The sequence below is a fragment of the Nicotiana tabacum genome, chromosome 1 (genome assembly GCF_000715075.1).
Source record: "Nicotiana tabacum cultivar K326 chromosome 1, ASM71507v2, whole genome shotgun sequence".
NCBI lineage: Eukaryota > Viridiplantae > Streptophyta > Magnoliopsida > Solanales > Solanaceae > Nicotiana > Nicotiana tabacum.
Window position 1 is genome coordinate 26,870,469 of NC_134080.1, and position 26,599 is coordinate 26,897,067.

The 26,599-nt window shown below is 39.5% G+C and overlaps 1 protein-coding gene across 1 annotated transcript; it reads left to right on the top strand.

The window, feature by feature from the left end:
- Nucleotides 1-1,166: 1,166 nt before the first annotated feature.
- On the top strand, nucleotides 1,167-5,465 carry LOC142162251 (uncharacterized). The gene is made up of 7 exons (XM_075218585.1): nucleotides 1,167-1,454; nucleotides 1,498-1,695; nucleotides 1,795-2,266; nucleotides 3,495-3,661; nucleotides 4,254-4,349; nucleotides 4,455-4,812; nucleotides 5,134-5,465. Exons 1-7 carry the CDS (start codon nucleotides 1,167-1,169, stop codon nucleotides 5,463-5,465), a joined length of 1,911 nt encoding a protein of 636 aa, XP_075074686.1.
- Nucleotides 5,466-26,599: the final 21,134 nt, after the last annotated feature.

The window sequence follows — 26,599 nt, forward strand, 5'->3', positions numbered from 1 at the left end:
AAAATTTCTACCGCAAATTTTGCATTTGACACAATTCTTGTCATAAGCGAAGATGCCAATGATGACGTATTGTTAACACCTGATGTAGATTCTTCTTGTTTATTGTCTTCCATCTTTGACACAAATATTATTTAATAGCTGACGACACGAATCAAGATTATTTCTTTTCAGGTGTGAAAAATCAGACTAAGCTGCAACCACAGAGCATACTCAGATAGAACCTTGACTCAGTTACCAAGATAAATCTTTTCTGATGTGGAAGATCAGACTATGCTGCAACCACAGAGCATATTTAGACAGTACTTTGGCTTTGATATCAATTGTTGCGGAAGCCAAATGTATATAGTGTGAATAAGTCACAACTACTATACCAAAAATTATGGCAGTCACTAAATAATAAATAAGACAATAAAGCAACAATAAAAGGAACATCAGAATTTACAAGGTTCATCCAATTTTGCCTACTTCCTTGGACACAACCAATATTTTATTCCACTCCAAAAATACAAGTGAAATAATACTAAAGAGAGAAGATACAAATTCCTTAAGAAGGTGAGAAGGCAAATGAGAGGTGTATTTAAATCCTAAACATTAGACCTTCTTTTATAGGGTGAAATTTTCCCCCAAATGAAGTCCCCCACCGATGTGGGACGAACTTCTGACATATTCAACACTTGCAACATGCCTCATACATGGATTTTTCTCTTCTAAATACACCCATGGATCTTCATTCAATTTACGAAGATTAGCCACTACCAAATCACCAGACTTTGAACATATCTTGAACATTGTCAATTCGTCCCGATCAAAGTCAATGTCAGCAAATGAATCACCAAACCGGCTGCTCCGACCCAACCCGGTAATAGCGCATGTACTACTGCTGTTAGGTTTGAGTGGGTCTTTGTTCAGTAACTTTAGGCTATAGTTTAGTATCCACTGGATTTTAGCTTTTACAATTAATTTATTTTTTGTACTGGTTATATTTTCCTACCTTCTAGGAGTTAGCTTAGCATAATTAGTTACTTCCTTTGTATATAAACTCCATTGGAGGCTCATCAAATATACAAACTTTTCATTCTAGTTTTCTGCCTTCATATGGTCTCAGAGCTAAAACAACACTCTAACGAGTAAACTATCCGAATCCTCTCTTTTTTTCCTCTGCAAAAATGGGTTCCTCTACACCAGTTGCTAATGCTGACAACACCACTGTGTTCAAACATTTAATCCAATTCAACCCATCATCTCAGTTGCCCATTAAATTGTCTGGCAACCATAATTTCACTACATGGAAGGCCCAAATTGCCATGCTACTCCATGGTCATGACCTCTATGGTCATCTTGATGGCTCTACGCCATCTCCTCCGACAACAGTGACCACCAACAGCCCTGAGACACCCAATCTGGAGTATAAGGATTGGTTTCATCAAGATAAACTGATCCAAAATGCTCTAATGGTATCTGTTGATGCCACCATTGCATCCACTGTCGCTTTTGCAGCCAACTCTAAATCTGCCTTGGGATCAACTCCACACTTCCTTTGCGAACAAATCGCAAACTCGCATCTTTAGTCTCCGTCACCATCTCAGTCGTCTCACCAAAGACACCAAATCGATTGCTGAATACCTGCGAGAGATTCGATCTCTCTCTGATGAACTTGCCACAACATGTTCTCCTGTCTCTAATGAAGAACTTATGGTGAAAATACTGAGTGGACTCGGCCCAGAGTTTCGTGAGATCTCCACAGCCATACGGGCACACAACTCTCCAATCAGTTATAAGGAACTTCTTTAAAAGCTCCTTGAACATGAGATATTTCTCAAACATGAGGACCTTAAGAAAACTACCACACAAGTCACATCAGTTGTTGCTCAACGCGTCACGAATTCTTCACCAACTCCATGCAACAATCGACGCCCACCAAACAATAACAATAGCTGGCGTACCCCAAATAGGCAGTCCAATCAAAACGCTTATCCACACTGGCGCAACTTTCCTAACCAATCTGTTCAACCCCCACGGGTTCGCTGTCAACTATGTGACCGCTTTGGCCATACAACAAATGTGTGTCGCTCACGTTCCCATAACCACTTTGAAGCAAAGGCGAATTTTGTTGCACAAACACCACCAAGTGACCCCTGGATTCTCGACTCAGGTGTCTCTCATCACATTACTTCTGACGCTACTTCCCTTCACAATGTTCAAGACTTTAAAGGGATTGAGGAAGTAACAATGGTTAATGGTAATGGGATTCCAATTACTCAAACTGGTACTACTCATTTACATGCATCAAATAATGACTTCAAACTTTCTAATATTTTGTGTGCTCCAGCTATCAAGCGCAAGCTTATTTCTATTTTTCAATTTTGCAAAGACAACCTAATCTCAATAGATATTTTTCCTTTAAATTTTTTTTGTTAAGGATCTGACTACAGAAAGACCTCTTCTGTACGGCCCGAATAAAGCAGGACTCTATGAATGACTGTCACTGTCTCGCCCTACCATAAATGTAGCCATTGCTGGCCCTTCCTTACATCTGTGGCATCAAAGATTGGGCCACCCCCATTCTCGAGTTTTATTTTCTATTTTAAGTAGTTCCAGTCTTCCATATTCTTTGAAAGATAAATTTACTTATTGTAATTCTTGTTGCTGCAATAAGGTTCACAGATTTCCCTTTTATGCAAACACCTTGTGCAGCAAATATCCATTAGAAACAATTTACAGCGATCAATGGGGCCCCTCTCCAGTGGTTTCAATTGATAAAAAGAGATACTATTGTCGTTTTGTTGATCAGTATAGCAAATACATTTGGTTATACACAATGAAAAACAAAAGTGAAGTTTAAAAAATTTTCCAAAGCATACATCTTGTGCTTGAAAAACATTTTGGTCACAAAATACTCACCCTTTACACTGACAGAGGAGGAGAATATCAAATCATAGAACCGTACCTCAACTCCAATGGTATACAACACCTTGTTTCTCCACCACACACACCTCAAAGGGTTGCTATGGCTGAAAGACGTCATCGACACCTTATTGAGACAACCAAAACGCTACTTCATCAAGCTGCTTTACCATCCAATTTTTGAACATTTGTTTGTCATCATGTAGCCTATCTCGTAAACCGACTACCCACAAGCACACTTGGTAACAAGTCACCTTTTGAAGTTCTACTCAATGAGAAACCAGCTTATGACTCTCTTCGTACGTTTGGTTGTCTTTGCTACCCATGGCTCCAGCCATATGCCCAAAATAAATTAGCACCATATTCAAAACCTTGTGTTTATCTAGGATTCTCCATCACTCATCATTCGCATCAGTGCTTTGAACCCACGAGTTCTAAAATATTTCTATCGCGGGATGTAAAATTTTTAGAAGATATTTTTCCATTTGAAAATATATTTTCTCAGTTATAACAGAACTTCTCATCTTTACATTGGGAAACTTTTTTAGATTAGAGTAATCCTTCTATTTTCTGTCAACCACTAAATACAGTTGATCCAACTATAACTCCGCTGCCCCCTACTATTCCGTTGATGCGAGATACACGCCAAGATGTATGCTCACTTCGTGCCGCACAGGGAAACAACCCACATCCAGATCAATCTGCAACTCATGACCCAGGTAACATTCAAACTGCTTCTTTATCTTCTGCTTCTATTGTACGACAATCACCTGCTACTGAAAACATATAGCCCCACTTCGTCTTCCTGAGCCAACCCCCTTCCCCCTCTACTCAACCTATCTCTTCCAGTTGCCGACCATCAATTACTCACATTTATTGGCGTCGCCCAAACTCATCACACAGTTTGTCCCGACCCACTGATCCCATTGTTCAAGTTCCACAAATAGAGCCAAATCGTGTAGTAACGAGGTCTGAAAACAACATCTTCAAAAATATTCAAATTGGAGAGCCGCTATGAACACATCCAATACCTGTAACTCACAAGGAAGCACAAAAATATTCAAATTGGAGAGCCGCTATGAATGCTGAATTTGATGCATTGATGAAAAACCAGACTTGGGAATTAGTTCCCCCAGACAGCACCAGAAACGTTGTCCCTTGTAAGTGGTTGTTTAGAATTAAAACTAACTCTGATGGATCCATTGATAGGTACAAAGCACGTTTAGTTGCAAAAGGGTTCACCCAAAGGCGGGGTTGATTTTCACAAGACATTTAGTCCGGTTGTTAAACCCACCACCATTCGGACAGTACTCACTCTTGCTGTACATAATAATTGGGCATTATATCAGATAGATGTCAACAATGCATTTCTTCAAGGGAAGTTTCATGAAGATGTATATATGTCACAACCTCCCGGCTACGAAAATCTAGATCATCCTGACTATGTTTGCCATCTCAGGAAGGCCATTTATGGACTTTGACAAGCTCCTAAGGCCTAGTACGATGCACTCACTGATTCATTGATTCAAATGGGGTTCCAAATGTCGCAGTGTGATAATTCTCTTTTTGTTCTGCACAATCTGGAAGTTACTATTTATGTTCTGATATATGTGGATGACCTCATACTCACGGGCAGTAATGAAACACTCATTCAACATGTAATTACCTCTTTTTTGAAAAGGTTTTCTCTAAAGTATCTTGGCTTACTGTACTATTTCTTGGGCATTGAGGTATACAGAGATGCCGACGGTTTGTTTCTCAGTCAATCTAAGTATATACAGGAGGTGTTACATGACACTCAGATGCAAGACTGCAAAGGTGTTCAGTCACCCATGAGCACGTCCACGAAACTACTGCTTGATGACGGAGCACCCAAAACTGATGGCAAAGAGTACAGATCTGTGTTTGGTAAGTTTTAGTACCTTTCGTTTACCCGACCTGACATCACCTATTCGGTAAACAAGCTAACTCAGTTCAACACCTCTCCATCCGTGATTAATTGGAAGGCAGTTAAACGGATCCTTCGGTATCTTAAAGAAACATCCCAACATGGTATTCGTATTTCCCCATAACTTTCAACTGCTCTGTATACATATGCTGATCCCGATTGGGCAGGTGATATCAATGATCGCCGCTCCATCTATGGTTATATTGTTTATCTAGGCACGATGCCTAGCTCCTAGTGTTCTCGTAAGCAACGTACTATCTCTTGCTCCTCAACTGAGGCAGAGTATCGTGTCGTTGCTTCTGCCTTATCTGAAACAAACTGGATCACACACTTGCTCAAAGATCTTCATGTGACGCTCTCTGCTGCTCCTACAATACTTTGTGATAACCTTGGGGTCACTTACATTGCTGAGAATCCAGTACATCATACAAAAATGAAACACCTTGAGGTTGATCTTCACTTTGTTCGTAACCAAGTCCGCATTGGCCTAGTCCGCATATCGCATATCCACTCTGCTGATCAACTTGCGGATCCATTCACCAAACCATTGTCCAAGCCGACCTTCCAACACATGCTTCCCAAGTCACGTGTTGTATCTTCAAGCCTAACTTGAGGGGGCATAATAGCGCATGTACTGTCATGGGCTGCTTTCCAGACACGCCCCATGACCCCTTGGCCGCGCCCCATGGCGGCCTAGCAAGCCTCACAATGCCTAGCGCCATGGTCGGCCCCGTGGTCTTGGCTGAGCCAAGTGACAAGCGCGCATGCGCCTCTGTCGCCCCACCGATGCCTCTCGCCAGCGCCCAAGGGCTGGCCAATGACAACAGCGCCGCGCGCCCTGACAATGCCGCGCGCGCAGATCCTGATGCCTCGCCAGCGCCCAGCTGCAGGCCCATTCCAGCAGCGCCTCGTGCACAGACCCTGATGCCAAGAACCAGCGCCCAGCCTCAGGCCAACACAGCAAGTGTCACGCGCGCCCACAGTAACGCGCGCGCAGACCCTGACCCGCAAGACAAAGTTGCTGCCATTGGATTTAGTTCTACCTTGTAATAAACTAAGTCCTTTTCATTGTAATCATAGGCTAGTGTACATCATTTCCATTTCAGTGTGCTTCTACAACTTTATTAGGACTAGTCATGTAATGTTGGTTTTTTTTAAGCATTATTAAGGGGAACCAAACAATCAAACATTTTCAAGCAAGCATTTTTCTGGTGTCTCTCCCCCTCGACACCGCATCTTTGTAATCAGCATTTCAGTCATCTATAAAATCATCATCATCATTCAAAACCCAATTCTCTCTCAGCTTCCGCAATTGCTCATGATATTGGTTTTCTCGCACAGCACTGACAACCTAGTCTAGCGTGCGGAGGGGACCTCATTGGCGGACAGCAACCGCACTGACATCGGTTGCTTAGCCTTACGTTTCCCTTCCAAAGAACATCAGGAAGGCGTTGCGTAACAGTTGGTATCAGAGCCTAGACTCGACATCGGATGAGGGAACACATTTGCCATTATCACCATTTCTGACCATGGTAAATCATGGGGAGCGTCTAGCAACCCTAGAAGAGACGGTTGACCGATTACGACCCATCGTGGATACGGTGCCTGATCAAAACAACAACCTAGTGCAAAGGTTGGACGACCTGGACCGCCGAATGCGGTAGGCCGAAAATGACATTGCAAATATCAGTCGTGACTCTGACGATGACCGACAAACGGCAGCCATCGAAACTGCCAATATTCATGGAAAATTTGAGGACCTCCAACAGGAGTGTGCCGACGATTTAGCCCATCAGCAACAAGAGGCAGACAGACTAACTGCCATGCAACAAACCATAGACGACTTGATAGGCAAGCTCAATGTTGTCAATGCTGCCCTACAGAGCCTACTTCGAGGAGGCGACAACCACATCAGGGTTGCAGCAAACCTCACCCCCATTCCACAAAAGCTTAAGATACAGGAGCCAAAGCCATACGACGGATCCCGGGATGCTAAAGAAGTGGAAAACTTCATCTTCGACATCGAACAATACTTCGATGCCGTGGGCCATTTGGAAGAATCCAAAAAGGTAGCGACCGCTGCCATGTATCTTCAGGGCGATGCCAAACTTTGGTGGCGGGTCAAATACGAAGCCATCAAGGCTGGTGAAGATACTCTCCAAACATGGGATGAATTGAAGGTAGCCATACGCCTACAGTTCTTCCCCGAAAATGTGGAATACAATGCAAGGAGAAAGCTACGGGACCTCAGCCACACCAAATCAGTGCGGGAGTACGTGCACGAATTCTCCGTACTCATGCTAAACATACGCGACATGGGGGACAAAGACAATCTCTTCGCATTCATAGAAGGTTTGAAACTTCATGCCCGTATGGAACTACAGAGACAACGGGTAGACACCCTACCCAAGGCCATTCAAGCTGCAGAATGCCTTGGCGATTATCATTTGGGAACTCAGAATGACAGGCCCCAGCCGTCTGTCCGAGGGGGATTCAACGGGAACCATCCCAGCAATGGTGGCCCAAGCAAAAGTGGGGGAGATCGAGTGCATCCAAAACTAAGACTCCTCCCTCCAACAGCAACAGTGTTGCATCCATCAACAACAATCAGGGGAGAAAGCCTCCCTCAGAATGCCGTCATTGCGGCGGGGCACATTGGAACAATGAATGCCCAAACATAAAGGTCAATTCTCATCAGACTGTCGAGGATGAGTCAGACGCATCAGACACATCAGAAGAAGACCAGGTAGGCGTCTTCAATGCAATTGTTGGCTCTATCCCACATGCCTTAGCGGGGACCAGTGCATGTCCTCCTAAGAAAACATCAGTCCCAATCACCAAGAAAGGGAAGGAAACGATGGACGAGAGGCCTCCTAAACAAGTGAGGACCCTAATGTTCGTCGAATTGAAAGTGAACGGCAAGCCCCTTCACGCATTGATAGACACAGGTGCCACCCACAACTACTTGTCATCAACGCAAGTAGAGCGCCTAGGTCTTGTTGTGCAAAAGAGCAAAGGCCGCGTCAAGGCTATCAACTCACCACCCCAGACATTGGGTGGAACAACTACAAATGTCCCAGTGAAACTTGGCCCATACAAAGGAAGCATCGACCTGCGCATCGTAATCATAGATGACTTCGACATCATAATAGGTTTGGAGTTCATAAGGCAAACCAACACCATACCGGTACCATATGCCAACATGCTCCTGATGATGGGAGAAAACGGGGCCAAGCCCTGCACCATACCATGTTTTCCCATAAAGATGGCCGCTGAAAACATCTCGGCCATGCAGTTGGAGAAGGTAGTCAACAGACATGAACCCCTGGTTCCGGCTACCCTTCACAACAACAATTAGCCATCATGTCATCGGCCTCAAAAGACTGGTGACGCTCCTCAGCGTGTGTCAGCCATGCCACAAGGACAAGTCGGATCACTCATCACAGACGGGACCCTCGCAGCCATTACATGTCCCACAGAGACCATGGGAAAGTGTTTCCCTCAGATTCATCACGGGATTGCCCCAAGTCGGTAATCTTGCATCCATCATGGTTGTCATAGATCAGTTTTCAAACTATACAACCTTCATAGCAGCCCCGCAAAACGCATCAGCAGAAGATACAGCTCGACTCTTCTTCTCGCACATTGTCAAACATTGGGGCCTGCCCAAAGACATTGTTAGTAGGCGCGACTCAAGCTTCACTAGCAACTTTTGGACCCATCTTTTCAGGTGCTTTGGGTCAACATTGAGTCACAACTCAGACATCTATCCACCATCGGATGGCCAGACAGACCGGTTCGATGACATGCTGGAGGAATATCTCCGCAACTTTGCAACCGGATCACAGAAGCATTGGGTGAAGCTCCTGGATGCTGCTCAACTGTGTTTCAATTCTCAAAAGAGCCATCATACAAACAAAAGCCCTTTTGAAATTGTTACCGGACAACAACCGCTTCTCCCGCAAATGGTGAATGCATCAACCATGCCGAAATCTCCTCGAGCTGCCAACTTCTCGAGCGAATGGGAGCGCAACATGGGGATAGTGCGGATCTATCTCGTCAAAGCCCAAGAGCGGGCAAAAAGGTTCACCGAACAAAAGCTTTGCTTTGCGCAACATCAAACAGGGGACAAAGTAATGCTATGCATCCCAAAGCGGTACTTGTTTGCAGAAAGGACCCATGACCCTCGCCTGCAACAAAAATACATCGGGCCCCTGCCCATTGAAAAACGCATTGGGAAGTCCACATACCAGGTGAAAACTCCATCCTGGTGAAAGATCCATCCAGTCTTCCATGTCAGCCGCATGAAATCATTGCGTTGCTACAACAACAAGCTCACAGAACAGAGGGGCGCAAACCTCCCATCCAACAACCATCAGAAACATCATCATCATCATCATCATCATAAGGCTCCGAGGACGGCGCCAACTCAGGTGGGGGAGAATGTCATGGGCTGCTTTCCAGACACGCCCCATGGCGGCCTAGCAAGCCTCACAATGCCTAGCGCCATGGTCGGCCCCGTGGTCTTGGCTGCGCCAAGTGACAAGCGCGCATGCGCCTCTGTCGCCCCACCGATGCCTCTCGCCAGCGCCCAAGGGCTGGCCAATGACAACAGCGCCGCGCGCCCTGACAATGCCGCGCGCGCAGATCCTGATGCCTCGCCAGCGCCCAGCTGCAGGCCCATTCCAGCAGCGCTTCGTGCACAGACCCTGATGCCAAGCAACAGCGCCCAGCCTCAGGCCAACACAGCAAGTGTCGCGCACGCCCACAGCAACGCGTGCGCAGACCCTGACCCGCAAGACAAAGTTGCTGCCATCGGATTTAGTTCTACCTTGTAATAAACTAAGTCCTTTTCATTGTAATCATATGCTAGTTTACATCATTTCCATTTCAGTGTGCTTCTATAGCTTTATTAGGACTAGTCATGTAATGTTGGTTTATTTTTTTTAAGCATTATTAAGGGGGACCAAACAATCAAACATTTTCAAGCAAGCATTTTTCTGGTGTCTCTCCCCCTCGATACCGCATCTTTGTAATCAGCATTTCAGTCATCAATAAAATCATCATCATCATTCAAAACCCAATTCTCTCTCAGCTTCCACAATTGCTCCTGACATTGGTTTTCCCACACGGCACTGACAACCTAGTCTAGCGTGCGAAGGGGACCTCATTGGCGGACAACAACCGCACTGACATCGGTTGCTTAGCCTTACGTTGCCCTTCCAAAGAACATCAGGAAGACGTTGCGTAACAGTACTACTGCTGTTAGGTTTGAATGGGTCTTTGTTCAGTCATTTTAGGCTACAGTTTAGTATCCACTAGATTTTAGCTTTTATAGTTAATTTATTTTTTGTACTGGTTATATTTTCCTACCTTCTAGGAGTTAGCTTAGCACAATTAGTTACTTCCTTTCTATATAAGCTCCATTGAAGACTCATCAAATGTATAAACTTTTCATTCTAGTTTTCTGCCTTCATACCCGGGTTCATTCGTCTCCCACACAACGTCCCCTGACATGGGGTCCCACAACGGCACGTAACCCGAATACCCAAAAGCTCTGGCGGTTACAGAAACGCCAACTAATGCATTAATCTCTGGCAAAAAAGTCAACTTTCCGACGACTGTTGACTTCGCCGAATTCCCAGATTGCCTTCCCAACTCTGAAACCGCTTTCATCGTACACTAGTCGATACTCAAAACAATTCTCTCTATGCTGACACTCGAAGGCCGCAAACGCAGAGTTCGGCGAGTCAACGCAGTGTCGGTCCATTCGACACACCCAACTCTACGTCCATTAGCCTATAAAAATGGAGCCCCGACTCGAATTCAGACCCGACAACCGCCAAATCGGGTCCAACCTTCCGAATCGAGCTGATGTAATCAAGATGGGTCCGAATAGATTCGGTATGGGTCAAACTCCAATCGTAGACCGAAACCTGCCTCCATGAGCTACCCAAACGGAGCCGTCAGAATCAACGGCGTTAAAGTCCGTTACAACGCCGTCAGACGAGGGGCGGATGGTCGAAAAGAGTGACGCGTCGATTCCACTGAGTTGACTCTGAGCGAGTGCGGATCTGAGCTGTGATTCAATTCCGTAGTAAGCAGCTTCGTCGATGAGCTCTTGATTGGAGAATCGTTTTGCGGTCGAAGGGAGACGATTAGACCGGAGAAGAGCTAAGAGAGCCGAGAAGATTTCTGGGTCCCGGTCGATGAAAACCGGTTCGTCGGAATTCCGGTTTGATAAGGCAGATAAGAGAGAATCTGGTCCACCAGAGCGAAGTGTTGATACTGTTGTTTCAAAGAGCTTGCCTCCGTCGTTGAGCTTCACAAGGTCGCTGACTTGGCTTTGAATTGTTGTACGTCGTGCTCCGTTGATTGTACCATCCTCCATGGATCGGGAATTAGATGTCGGAACGATTCAGTTGACCCAACGGCGAATGGCTTTGTAAATTGTTCTGTTTTATCTTTTGATTATTTTGGTTGAAAAAATAAATAAATGAAGGTTATTGATTGTTTTTAATTTTGTTTTATTAGGTGGATTCTAGAAGTTACTTCAAGGAGTATTGAGAAATTTAAATAAATAAAACAAAATTTGTTCTTCGTGTTTTTAGTTGATGGATTACAAATATTCAAGCAAATGCTCAAATTTCTTGTTGTGACGATTTTTATATTTGTGCAGATACTTTTGTGTCATAACTCGTATCCAATTTGATTTTAAAATCAAAATGTTTTTTTTTTGCTCAATCATTTTTTTGTTGTTGTTAATTATCATATTTTATTACCAAGCACGAAATTACAGCTCAAAACAAACAAACACTGAATCTGGACATCCTCCCAGACTCGTTTCATTCTAACTTCTATCCTACTTACTGACTATTAGTTTACAATTCTAATTACATTGTCAGTACTTCATCTTCCCTTATGGATAAAAATTCAACTCTTCAAGCCTTCTTCTTAGTCTTGACAACGTATAGCCCCTTCCACATATCATTTGTATAGTTTGCTTAATCAGTATCCCTACTTGCTTTTGCTTAAGTTGAAAAATTCTCTGGTTTTTCTCCTGCCACACGTGATAGATACAACTTACTAGTGCTATTCTTTAGATTTCAGAATTTGCTGATATGTTTTTTGCATTGCTGCATGCCCATTCTATTTCTTGACTCCATTCTATCGTTTGCCTTGTAATCCCCATCCACTGCAGTATTTTACTCCAAATAGCTGCTGTAAATGAACACTTGAAGAACAAGTGTTCCAAGCTTTCCTCTTCTACATTACACATAGGACATAGTAGCTCATTTGTTATTCCCCATCTTGCTAGTCTATCTCTGGTATATTTAGCTTGCCCAGTATAGCCATGTACAATATAAAAGTCCACTTTGGCATTCCTCCATTATTACATATCAGCTTCCTCCAAAATGTACCTTCTGGTGATCCTTCCATAATATCTTGTATATATTGCTGATAGTTATGTGCTTCTTCTCGAGTGTTTCTTCCAAGTTGATCCCAGCCTCTATCATGTACTACTTAGCCCTCAGAATCTTCTTCACTAGCCATAAAGCTTGATTAGCTTCAATATATTTTATAGCTCTGCCTTTCCCAGTTTCATATGGCTTTTAATTAAGTTGCCACTTTATTTAATATAATTATCCATTACTATCCTTTAATATAATATAGATAAATCTAGAATTTTTTTAATCTTAAATAAGTATCTATTTTATTTTTAAAACATTGCTTGAATTCTTGAGTTATATCAATCCCCCAGTCTATAAGAACTTCCTACATATAGCTTCTATGAGATGGATCACCTTCTTTGGGAAGACAAATATTTGGGACCAATATATTTGGATTGATAGCAGCACACTCTTAATCAACTGGATCCTGCCAGCATATGAAAGGAATTTTGTAGTCCATGATGTTATTCGGCCAAGCATCCTATCTAGCAGTGGTTGGAATTGTATGACTGACATCCTTTTTATGCTTAATGGAACTCCCAGATATCTTATAGGCATCTCTCCTTTAGGAAACCCCAGCTTCTCCATAATATTTTGCTGTACAATTATGCTCACACCCCTAAAGTATATAGAACTTTTGTTCTTATTTGCCTTCAACCCTAACACCTTTGAAACCTCCATGAAACAATTATATAGCATCTGGATAGATACTTCATCACCCCTGAAGAATAACAACAGATCATCAGCAAAGCTTAATTGAATAATTTGCAGCTTCTCACATCTTGGATGATAGTTAAAATCAGGTTGGTTCTTCAAAGTTCTGAGTAGCCTGCTTAGGTAATCTATAGCTAAGACAAACAAGAATGGATATAGTGGATCCCCTTGTCTTAGCCCTTTTCTTGCTGGAAAAGGACAGGTAGTCCTGCCATTTATTTGTCTAGAATATGAAACAGTAGAAAAGCACTTTATGATCTACTGCACAAATCTTTCAGGGAAGTTCATTGTTATCAAGACCTGCTTTAGAAAACCCCACTCCAAAGAGTCATAAGCCTTTTACATATCTAGTTTGATCATACATCTTGGAGTAATGCCCTTCCTTCCATAGCCCTTTACCAATTCATGACTCAGAATTATATTGTCAGATATAACTCTTCCTGGTACGAATGTAGCCTGACTTACATCAATGAGATTGTCCATAACCATCTGCAACCTTGTAGTAATTACCTTTGATATCACCTTGTACAACACAGTACAACAAGATATTTATACTCTTTGATTGAGGTTGGACTCTTCACTTTTGGGATCAATGTCACATCAATGTAGTTTATTGGCTTATCAATCTCTCCAGTGTCAAAAAACTATTTTGTTGCTTGAATTACTTCTTCTCCTACTATTGACCATGTTTTCTTAAAGAAACATGAATTGAAACCATCACATCCTGGGGCTTTGTTGTTATCAATGTTCTTCATTGCATTATAGATCTCCTGTGTGGATATTGGTTCAATTAGCTTCATCTGTTGATCTCTTATTAGTATTGTTCCATTTTTTATTGTTGTTGGGTTGATCATTTGCATTTGTTCAGCAACATTCACTAGTAACCTTTTATAAAATCCCACAACTTCCTCCTCCACCTCTTGATCATTCTGCAGTAGCTTACCATCCTGATTCACAAGGGCTTTAATATTATTTGTAGAAACTCTATTCTTCATACAAGCATGGAAATAAGCACTGTTAGAATCCCCAAGTTTCATCCATTTTGTTCTTGATTTCTGTCTCAAAATGCTCTCCTCAATCATTCCCCATTTCTCCAGGTTCCCTCTTGGCTTCTTCTCAGTATCAAATAAGTCTGTTTGATGATTTGGATCCTGCATCTTCTCTTGTGTTTCCTACAACTGCTTTCTAATTGTTTGGACTGTCTCTCTAACTTTTTTGAACTCCTCTGTATGCATCTTCTTCAGTTCTAGCTTGACTACTTTAAGTTTCTGCGACACTCTTTCCATTCCTTCCCATTTATTAACTGTATTCCATGCCTTTTCCGCCACTTTTAGAAATTCTGGATGCTCATCAACATAATTGTAGAATCTATATGGCTTTGGACCATCCTTACCTGTTTCCTCAAATTGTAAACAAAGAGGAGTATGATCAAATATGAATGGCTCCATCACCACCACTTCCACTTGCTTCATTGTTGTCATCCATTTAGCATTGACTATGGCTCTATCTATTTTACTCTACACATAGTTATTTGTCCATGTGAATTTTTCTCCCTATATTTTAGTTCATTCATGTCATTGTTTAACATGAAATCTTTAAAGTCCCTTATTTCTACTTCTTGTACTGGATTTTCACTTTTCCTGTCATCAACTCCCATCACTGTATTATAATCTCCCATTGCTATCCATGCTCCATCAATTCTATTTTGGATCCCTTCTAGTTCCCGTCATAATACTTTCCTATATTCAACACATTATGAAAACCATAAACAACTGTAAAGTAGAATTGTACCCTGCCTGTACCAATAATCACCTTCCTATGAATCAGTTGACTGCTTTTCTACAATTCATTGAATTAAACATTGTTAGGATCCCACATCACCCATAACATTCCGTTCCTATTGCCATCATAATTTGTAACACATCTCCAGCCTGCTGCAATCTTTTTCATAAACTACTATTCTTTTTCTTCATTTGTTTTAAACTTATATATAGCCAAAAGGATAATTTTATTTGTATTAATAAATCTACCTAACTCCTTTTGCTTGAAACTCTTATTAAGACCCCTAATATTCCAAGCTACTAGTTTCATTGCTAATTGAATAGATTTTGCACTACTCCTGTATTCTCATTCCTGCTACATTGTCCTCTCTCAATTATTCTACCTTGATCAGATTGTTGTTCCTGTTCAGTCTGCTTGTTGAGAATATTAAAGCCATTTGTTAAACTCATCCTTCCTTCAGTTGTTGCATATGTTGGCTTTGCTGTTGATTTTCCTTTAACTTTCTTCCATCCTTAATTGTCTCCTGCTATTATTTGGTTTTCAGTATTGGTTGTTATCTCTTTCTCTTTCTCTTTTTCCTGCATTTGCCCTGCCCTCCCTTTTATTTGCCATACTTTCTTCTGCACATTGCTCCTTGGTGGTTTTACATTTTCCTGTTGCCTTATATCATTACAGTTGTGACCAATCATCAAACACTTTCCACACCATATGTACTCCAATCTTTGACTAAATTTTCTTCCATTTGGATCCTGCACCATTACAGCTTCTGGTAGTGGTACTGTTACATCCATTTCAATTAAAATTCTGGCATACGATATTCTTTCCATTTTAGTTGTACAATCATCAACATATAATGGCACCCTTAGCCCACTCCCAATCCTACTCAATGAATTAGTACTCTAGCAATTCAATGGTAGATTTGGCAATGACGCACAGAGAAATAGTTTTCAGTATTTCATCCTTGAAGTTAAAATCAGGTGTCCAAACTTTAGTGATTATAGGTTTATTACCTATCGTATGAGGAACAGAAAACAGAATTGCATCTCTATCCTCCATATTAGTGAATTTTATTACAAAATATCCTTTATTATGGTAAAATATCATTGGTTTAGCCACAAAATTCCATTGACTAGCAACGAATCTTTCCAGAGCTCCGATCGTAGGTGTGTTGCCTACTACATATAGTATTATAGCATTCTGCCATTTCTCTGTTTCCTTCTCCACTTCATTTTTTTGCTAATTCCACAATAGTTTCCCCATTTTTCACAATTGGAGCCACAAAGCTGAGATTCATACCTCGCAGTCCAAAACGATCGTTTCCCACTAGATTAGCCCATGTCCTGTTCTCAGGTCCTTTTGCTTGATATTCCTCCGTTGGTTTTTGCACCTCCGTCACCTTGTCACTTGCATGTTCGATCTGTTCCTTTTGAAGCTGATCTCCATATGCATGTACATGAACCATTGATTGAGGAGTTCCTTTGGTCTGGTTGTTGCTCATCTGCATAGTTCCGCTTACAATTATACCGGATAGTGGTGTATTAGGTCCACTCCTCCGATTTGGAAAATTTGGTCAGTCTGACTCCTCTTCCGTTCCTTCACCTTCCTTGCATGCAGCTGCTACACCAATCCTTTTGGCAATCGCCTCAATGGCCACTGCTGTCTTGTTGTTTTGCTTCTTCGCCGGCCTTCCTTTGGCCATTTTCGATGGCTGAACATGGTAACTTCAATATTGTATTCTAGAGAGAGAAAGTAGAGAGAAGCGAGAGTGTTTTGTCGCACCTTTTTTTGCTTAAAATTTGAATTTTTTGTTCAATCATTTTATTTTATCCTTTCTTTTTTCTTTTAACACAATTTGTTTTGTTTTCTGAAATAAAGGGAAAAAAATTTAATTTGTGTAATATTTGAAATTGAACAATTTTGCTATTTGTATTTTGGGTCTACTCTTGCACTTATCAGAATAGTTCGGGACCTTCTGAACCTGGCAATTTTTATTTAGTTCCTGCTTAAATTCATATAATCTTTAATACCTTCTGAACTTGTTAATTTCATAGTCTCGACCCCCCGGATGCTGACAATCCATGAGAGTGTGACACACGTGCTGCCACATAGATTTTCTAGGGAGGTCAAGACTATCATAGTTCGGAAGTATTAAAGACCGTGTGAAGTTTAAGGAGAACTAAATAAAAATTGCCAGTTTAGAGGCTCCCGAATATTTCGGCCTTTGAAAAAGTCTTCTTTGTCCTTGACTTCTGACGAAACTTCAACGTGAATGTCATATTTAAAACTCAAAAGTAGATGGTTAATCTCTATTTTCTTAAAAGGATCTTAATACGCGTAATAACAATGGAAACACGAGATAATTACCTAATGATAATGGTATAAATAAACTAGAATATAATGGAGAATATATTGAAAACCCTCGGATTGTAAAGAAGCAAATATGAATCTTCCTTTTTTTGAAGTAAACTAGAACGACTTATATGTTAGTATCATCATATTATGTTGTACTATAAGTGAGAAGCACCAAATGTCAAAGCTGAATTACTAAAGTACCCACTAGAGCCGACGTAAATTTTTAAGATTTAATAAAACGCTGCTCCTATTTGTGTAAAAAATTAAATATTTAACAAATACATGTAAAGGCACTTTGATAGATTACAAGTCTAAGTTTAAATAATATGAAGTTAGGAGCAAATGAAGAGATTACTGTTACAATTGATCTCATCATCATGTTGAATAGCAGCTCCTTGGTCTCACTAAGGAAAATGAAGTGCTTGCTCTTTTAATGCAGATTTCTATTGCGTTGTAATTCCTAATTTCTTTTTGGGATGTCAACGTCAACCCATTCCTCATGATACATATCTATTGCTAAACGATAGTCAAGAAGCTCATTGTTAATCAATTTTTTGTTGTCGCTACTGTGTTAAAACAGAAATTAAAAAAAAATGTTAGAAGAAACTGGAAAAACAGTAAACTATAAAAAAATATTCTGAGTCTACAATTTCCTTGTGTGTCCTTAAGGAATTTTAACCCCCTCACAAGTTGCCAAGGTAGTGGATTAAATCCTTCCAGGATGAAACAGAATAAACTTTCCTGCAACAGTGGCAATATAAACTGCAGGATACCAACGAACTCAAAGAACGAAACAAAATCACACTTACGAATTTGAAAGAGAAACTGCGAAGTAGAATGCAAAATTTTCAGAAGGAAGTTATATATTTTTTCAATGTGTGAAAATGAAGCTATGCCTCGGAATTTATAGGCAATTGTCGGAAGAGGTATGATATCTGTTCATAATGTGAACAGATATTTGAAAGGAAGAGGTGTCTGTTCATAATGTGTACAAAGGGGAAAACCAGTTCAGCATTTTGGATTTCAGTTAATTCCGTTAATGAGCTGACTGGCACTTAATTAATTCTTAAATAATTAATTGAATAAACTTTGTCAAAAAATTAATCTCATCGATCGATTGACAAATCCAAATCCGAAGCCGAAGCAGAAGCCGAGCCGAGCGACAACGACGACGCGAGGCTTCATTTTCTTCAACTCTTTTTAAGAGCTCTAAGAAGTGATCCTATATTTATACACACAAATGTAGTTGTCCCTCACCAATGAGGGACAAAGTTCACTTGACAAAGCTCACTTAATTCAAATTTTCCAAATTTTTCATTTCCCACCATTTTCCAATTCATACTTCTAATCTTTAAAGACCAATGGCTTAAAGTCCAACAATCCCCCACATGAATGAGAATGACTGTAACAAGAATGAATATAGATGAAAGCTGTGTGATTTGCAAGTAAGGATTAATTGCATCTGGATAAGTAGGTTTCCCTTTGAACTTACCGTAGTGAGCATATGTCGGATATAGTCGGTCAATCGGTGGATTTGATATCTTTGAACCGTCGAACTTTAGTGTATACCTAGACAACCATATGTCACACAACCAACCCTTAACCGTCTTTTAGTTCTCATTGTTGTGTTTGTTTAAGCCATGAACACCACCTGGTTTCATAAGTGCGTAGAGAATTGGCCTTACAGAATTCTCATTGAAGTGGCTTCCACTTCACACTTACATAGGTGATTCCTAAACGTGTAATCCTTTAGATTGACACTATTTGATAAATACCATATCAAACTTAGGTAATCATTAAAGAACGTGTAAAGTTCTATCCTTGTTACTGAACATTGTCTTCATCACGAGAAGGGACCAAATAGTTTACTTTGACAATGTTGAACCGGTCAATCACAACTTTGTTTGAGCTCCTTGAACCTAGATCTCGGAATATCCAAAATTCTAGGTAGAGTTACTGCCATGATGACTTGTCCTCGGACATAGTCCCATTCCCTTAGATGATTTCTCAACTCCCTCTCTAGTTAGGCCTTTTGTAAGTGGATCCGCCACATTATCCTTTGATCTTACATAATCAATAGTGATAATTCCACTTAAGAGTAGTTGTCTAACGATTTTATGTCTTCGTCGTATATGACGAGACTTTTCGTTATACATAACGCTCCCTGCCCGTCCTATTGCAGCCTTACTATCGCAATGTATGCATATAGGAGCCAAAGGTTTTGGCCAGAACGGAATGTCTTCTAAGAAATTTTGAAGTCATTCAGCTTCTTTTCCAGCCTTATCCAAAGCTATAAACTTGATTCCATTGTAGAGTGAGCGATGCACGTCTATTTGGAAGACTTCCAAGATACTGCTCCTCCACCAATAGTAAAAATATATCCACTTGTGGACTTTGTTTCTGTTGAGCCGGTTATCCAATTTGCATCACTATATCGTTCGATAACCGCAGGATATTTATTATAGTGCAAAGTGTAGTCTTGTGTATATTTCAAATATCCTAGAACTCGTTTCATTGCCACCCAGTGATGTTTGTTGTGATTACTTATGAATCGACTAAGTTTACTTATTGCACAAGCTATATTAGGAAGTGTACAGTTCATGATATACATTAAGCTTCCCAACACACGAGCACAATCGAATTGAGACGTGCTTTCACCTTTATTCTTTACAAGATGATGGTTTAAGTCAATTGGAGTTCTTGCACTTCTAAATTCCAAGTGTTTGAATTTTTCAAGTACCATTTTCACGTAATGTGATTGAGACAAAGCCAGACCCTGAGGAGTCCTCTGGATTTTAATTCCTCGAATTACATCGGCAACTCCTAAGTCTTTCATATCAAACTTACTAGCAAGCATACACTTAGTAGCTTGAATGTCGGCAATGTCTTTGCTCATTATTAGCATATCATCAATATATAAGCAAACAATGACTATATGATTTGGAACGTTCTTAATGTAAACACATTTATTACATTCATTAATGTTAAAGCCATTTGACAACATTGTTTGGTCAAATTTTGCATGTCATTGCTTGAGTGCTTGTTTTAGTCCATAAAAGGACTTAACAAGTCGACACACCTTCTTTTCTTTTTCCGGAACCGCAAACCCATCAGGTTGGTTCATGTAAATTTCTTCCTCTAGATCACCATTTAAGAAGGTTGTTTTTACATCCATTTGATGGATTTGAAGACCATACAAGGCGGCTAACGCTATTAGTATCCGAATGGATGTAATTCTTGTAACCGGCGAGTATGTGTCGAAATAGTCAAGACCTTCTCGCTGTCTAAATCCTTTGACAACAAGTCTTGCCTTGTATTTGTCAATAGTACCATCGTCTTTCATTTTCTTCTTGAAAATCCATTTAGAACCCAAAGTTTTGTTACCTGGAGGAAGATCAACCAATTCCCAGGTGTGGTTGCTCAATATGGATTCTATTTCACTATTGACAGCCTCTTTCCAATATTGTGCTTCTGATGAAGACATTGCTTCCTTGAAGGTTCGAGGCTCATTTTCTAGCAAGAAAGTCAGAAAATTTGGACCGAATGAAGTAGATGTTCTTTGACGTTTACTTCTTCTCGGATTTTCCTCATTAGGCATACCATATGTTGTTTCCTCCCGAGGTCGTTTTGACTTTTGGTAGGACAATTCACTTTCCTTTTTATATGGATAAATAGTTTCAAAGAATTCAGCATTATCTGATCCTATTATCGTATTAACATGGATCTCAGGATTTTCTGATTTATAAACCAGAAAACGATATGCCTTGCTATTGGTTACATATCCAATAAATACACAATCAACCGTTTTTGGACCTATCTTAACCCTTTTAGGTTTAAGAACTTGTACCTTAGCTAAACACCCCCACACTTTGAAGTATTTCAAGCTGGGCTTCCTTCCTTTCCATTTTTCATAAGGAATGGACTGTATTTTACTATGAGGTACACGATTGATTATTCGATTAGCTGTAAGTATAGCTTCCCCCCACAAGTTCTATGGTAAACTAGAACTTATCAACAACTCATTCATCATCTCTTTCAACGTTCGATTCTTTCTCTCCGCAATTCCATTAGATTGTGAAGAGTAAGGGGCAGTTGTTTGGTGAATAATGCCATTTTCCAAACATATTTCTTCAAAAGGAGATTCATATTCGTCACCCCTATCACTTCTTATCATTTTGATCTTTTTGTTTAGTTGTGTTTCAACTTCACTCTTGTATTGTTTGAAAGCATCAATTGCTTCATCATTACTATTAAGTAAATAAACATAGCAATATCTTGTACTATCGTCAAAAAGTAATGAAATACTTTTTCCCACCGCGAGATGGTGTTGACTTCATGTTGCAAATATCTGTATGAATTAAGTCTAAAGGACTTGAATTCCTTTCAACGGACTTATATGGATGCTTAACATACTTTGATTTCACACATATTTGACATTTGGAATTAATGCAATCAAATTTTGGCAATACTTCCAAATTTATCATTTTTTGCAATGTTTTGAAGTTGATGTGACCTAGGCTTGCATGCCATAAAGTGTTTGACTCAAGTAAGTAAGAAGAAGCATTAACTTTATTGATAGGAACTGCTATTACATTTAGCTTAAAAAGGCCCTCATTCAAGTAACCTTTTCCTACATACACATCATTCTTACTTAGTACAACACTATTAGAAACAAAAATATATTTGAATCCATTTTTGACAAGAAGTGAGGTAGACACAAGATTCTTGCGAATTTCTGGAACATGGAGAACTTGGTTTAGAGTCACAATTTTTCCCGACGTCATCTTCACCGCAATCTTGCCAACTCCTTCAATTTTGGCTGTAGACGAATTTCCCATAAAAATTGTCTCGTCGGGTCCTGCGGGGGCATAAGAAGAAAATAACTCCTTGTTAGCAAAAACATGGCAGGTGGCTCCAGAATTAATTCACCATTCTTTAGGATTTCCTACCAAGTTGCATTCAGACAACATGACACACAAGTCCTCCATTTCTTCAACATTTTCAACCATGTTAGCTTGATTCTTCTTACTCTTCTTCTTTTGTACATCAGTCTTTGGTGCCCGACAGTTCACGGCCTTATGCCCAGACTTTCCACAGTTATGGCAATTACCCTTGAACTTTTTCTTGATTGGATAATTCCTTGGTCCAGAAGCCTTCTTTCTCTTCTTATTTTGTGGCGCCTCCTCAACAATGTTAGCCCTTATTATTGTCGAGTTGCCACACGACTTATTTTCAGCATTTTTGTTGCCTTCTTCTATCCTCAAATGAACAATCAAATCTTCAAGTGTCATTTCCTTACGGTTGTGTTTTAGATAGTTCTTAAAGTCCTTCCACAACGGAGGTAACTTCTCAATGAAAGCGGCAACTTGAAAGGCCTCATTTATGACCATACCTTCAATAATAAATTCATAATTAATAATAAGATAAATCTTATTAATAAAATTATTGATTCAGGTCATACCTTCAGCAAGGAGGTCATGCACAATGACTTGTAATTCTTGGACTTGAGTTATGACCGACCTAGTGTCAACCATCTTGAAATCCAAAAACCTTGCAGCCAAGAACTTCTTAAGTCCGACATTTTCAATCTTGTACTTCTTCTCAAGCGCATTCCATAGCATTTTTGAAGTTTCTATGACACTATAGACATTGTACAAGCTATCTTCCAAATAACTCAAAATGTAGTTTTTGCACAAGAAATCAGAATCTTTCCATGCTTTAGTTACAACAAATCGTTCGTCATTCGGAGTGCTTTCAGCCATGACCGGAGGATCCTCCTTGATGAATCGCTGCAAACTCAACATAGTAATATAGAAGAGCATCTTCATTTGCCAAAGTTTGAAGTCAATACCGAAAAACTTTCTGGTTTTTTTTGCTGGTGCCATAGCATAAGCAGGAGTTGAACGGCTCACGAGGCAACAACACTCGTAACAGTAGCACCTGCACCCGTTCCATTAGCATTAGTTTGGTCCTCATTTGCCATTTTTCTGTAAAGTTGGCAACAAACAGACTTTTCAAAATCAGTGAAGGTTTTATATCTTCAAAATGAATACCAAATCAAACATTCAAAATATAAACGGTGAAGTTTATTATATTCTTCAAACCGTATATAAAATATATCGGAGTAGAAAGCACCAAGGCTTTAGTCTCCAAACTAGTATACAAAATATATATCACAGTTCAATATAGATTTCAACACAGAAACATTAATATAAAATTCCTTAAGCTTGTTGTCACTACTGTATTAAAACAGAAATTAGGAAAAAACTGTTAGAAGAAACTGGAAAAACAGTAAACTATAAGAAATATTCCGAGTCCACAATTTCCTTGAATATTCCGAGTAAACTATAAGAAATATCTGTTCATAATGTGAACAAATATTTGAAAAGAAGAGGTGTCTGTTCATAATGTGTACAAAGGGGAAAACTAGTTCAGCGTTTTGGATTTCAGTTAATTCTGTTAATGAACTGACTGGCACTTAATTAATTTTTAAATAATTAATTAGATAAACTTTGTCAAAAAATTAATCTCATCGATCATTTTCCAAAATCCAAATCCAAATCCGAAGCCGAGCCGAGCCGAGCGACGACGGCGCGAGGCTTCATTCTCTTCAACTCCTTTTAAGAGCTCTAAGAAGTGATCCAATATTTATACACACAAGTGTAGTTGTCCCTCACCAATGAGGGACAAAGTTCATTTGACAAAGCTCATTTGATTAAAAATTTTCAAATTTTTCATTTCCCTCCATTTTATTTCCCACCATTTCCCAATTCACACTTCTAGTTTTTAAAGCCCAATGGCTTAGCCTAATGGCTTAAAGTCCATCATTTTTTAGGTATCAACAAGCTCAAATTGCAAGTTTTGTTCAATGAAAAGGAAGATAATTTATCATTTTAATTCTCATGTTAAATCCGTGGAAGGTAATTGTCGCGCCTCGTTTTCTCGCCAAAGCGGGTTTCAACATGTGTTAATTCTTTTAAATGAGGTATTAAAAAAGAAGAGTCGCCACCTAATGATTTTAAGGTGCGTTAGTGTACCTGTTTGTAAATAACTCTGTTTGACTAGCCAACGCCACCAAAGATCGGGTAAAGGCTTAAATTACCTCAAAGAAAAGGTGTTAGGAACTCTTCGATGTCCACAACTGTGGGTCCCGACCGAACTTTAGACTATGTGGATTATATAAAGCTAGGCGATCAAATAAATAGAAGGGAAGTGCAAAGGTTGTGAAGTCTTATTAAAACATATGAGAACGGGTACAAGTCTTAATGACTACAAGGATGCATCTACATTGATCTATATTCAACGACTAAATATAGATAACAAATACATAGATGGAAAGGGGAAGGGGAAGGGGTCCTAAGTTTATTATCCTAAAGGATCACCCCGTGCAACATAAATAATACTTCGCAACTCCCTTTAGGCAGAGGTTGCTCATATTATTCAGTGGGCACACATTATCATCTCCTGCTACCAGATTATGGCACCTTGGCGAAAATAGTTATGATACTTATTGAGTACATGAGGTCGGTTGTACTCACACTATATTCTGCACTTAATTGCGGAGATCCAGGTGTTGGACCGAGCCACCAGTAGCTGAGGTTTGTTGCTGAGTTATATTTGGAGAGACGAGGTAAAGCTACATCTTGACCGCAGTCTTGGCGTCTCTTTTCATTTTTGTACTGTTGTCTTTCATTCAAACAATATTGTTATTTGGAATTTCAGACTTGTATATCCGTTTTAGAGCTCATGACTATGTACTTACTAGTTCTGGGGGATTTATTATGTATCGACGCTATTATGATGTATTGATGACTTAGACTTGTATTATTTTTGTCATTTCTGTAATTATGACTCGTTATTGTTATGTTCGACTTGTCTACCAACTGCATTAGGTGTCATCACAACCGGTTGATATTTTTGGATTGTGACAACTATATACCTATTTACACATGATTGGAGTACTTTAGATAAAAACGTTAGGTAGGATAGAATAGGATAAGAGTCGAAAATTGAAGGCATGACTACAGTAATAATAGTAAATTTGTTATTAAGGTGTTAATCACAAGTTTTGTAAATATTTTTTATAAAACATACGTATAACGCGTGTATTCAATAACTAGTATATGAAAAATGGTCAAAAATATACTTAAACTATGCGGAGTGAAACAACTTTGTCCCTTATTTGGTTTTTGGTTCAAAATTGACTTCTTTTTTAGCGAAGTACACCTTTGGTTTGGAGGAGTTAAGGGTAGTTTATGATCACTAACACAGTTGAGGCTCAAATATGGTTCAACATGACAATAAAAATTTATTTGCGCTCAGTGTTTATACCAAACTAATAGATGCATGACATGTATTTGCATATAGATTTTTAGCACTTAACTATAGTTAATTAATATACATTATCGCCTTATTAAATTACTTAATTATAGTACGTTAACATGATTTGGTGTAAACACTCTATGCGAGTAAGTATTTGTAACTAACTTATGGAGAACGAGCAACAAGATGTTGAACCTTCTTTCTCTTTCAACAAAAGTTGAAAGAAGTATTTTGGAAACTAGTTTAATCAAAATTACTGTTACTGGTATTTTAATAATCCTATTTGTAAAAGTTACAGTTTCCTTAGAGGACTAATTATGGACTAACCAGATGATGCTCTTTTTCTGTTACTCAGCTATAATGAAGAATTTAAGCATTCTAAGATAGTACTCTCTCCCTCTACATGACATCTTTTAATAATATGACTCAGTTTCATTTCTATATAACTTCCACTACTTTCAAAAATTAAAACTTTTGAATGTTCTCACCATAAACTAATTTCAACTATTATTTTGAAACTTTCATCTACTATATATACATATATATATAGAGAGGAGGGACATGAGAGAAGTGATGTGGCATCTCTGTAGTGTAGGAATCCTCTTTAACTTTTTTTCTCATTTTTTTAACATTTTCCTTTCAATTTTTCCATTTTAATTATTTTAAAATTTTCACACCATAATGCCATAACTCACTCATACCTCTTCATTGGGGGTTATAACTTTTCAAGTTCATAACCTCCATTCGTTTATTATATTATTATTTGTAGGGAAATGACACAGAAAAATAACGATAATAATACTGCAATAATATTATTTGTGAGCGAAAATACACCAACTGGCTTGAGTCGTACTAGACACTGTCATAAGAAACTATTTCAGCAATGTGAAATGTGTCCCCAGGATTAAACAAGCCCATCTCTAGTTAGATAGAGGTAGGACTGTGCATGGATCGGATCGGATCGGATCAGATCGGATTTAACACATTTCGGATTGAAATTTTGGATTTCAGATTCCATAAAATGCAATCCGAATTCGATCCGAATTATATCGGATTGGATCGGATTTTAAAGGTCGGATCGGTTTGGTGATCGGATTTTCGGATCGGATTGTAGTGGTAGTTAAGT

Excerpts from the sequence above, each read along its gene's own strand:
- LOC142162251 (XM_075218585.1), top strand. The coding sequence starts at position 1,167 with ATGGGTTCCTCTACACCAGTTGCTAATGCTGACAACACCACTGTGTTC. Across the intron at positions 1,455-1,497 it reads TGATCCAAAATGCTCTAATG|CCAACTCTAAATCTGCCTTG; the intron begins GTATCTGTTGAT and ends TCGCTTTTGCAG. Across the intron at positions 4,813-5,133 it reads AGAGTACAGATCTGTGTTTG|AGTATCGTGTCGTTGCTTCT; the intron begins GTAAGTTTTAGT and ends CAACTGAGGCAG.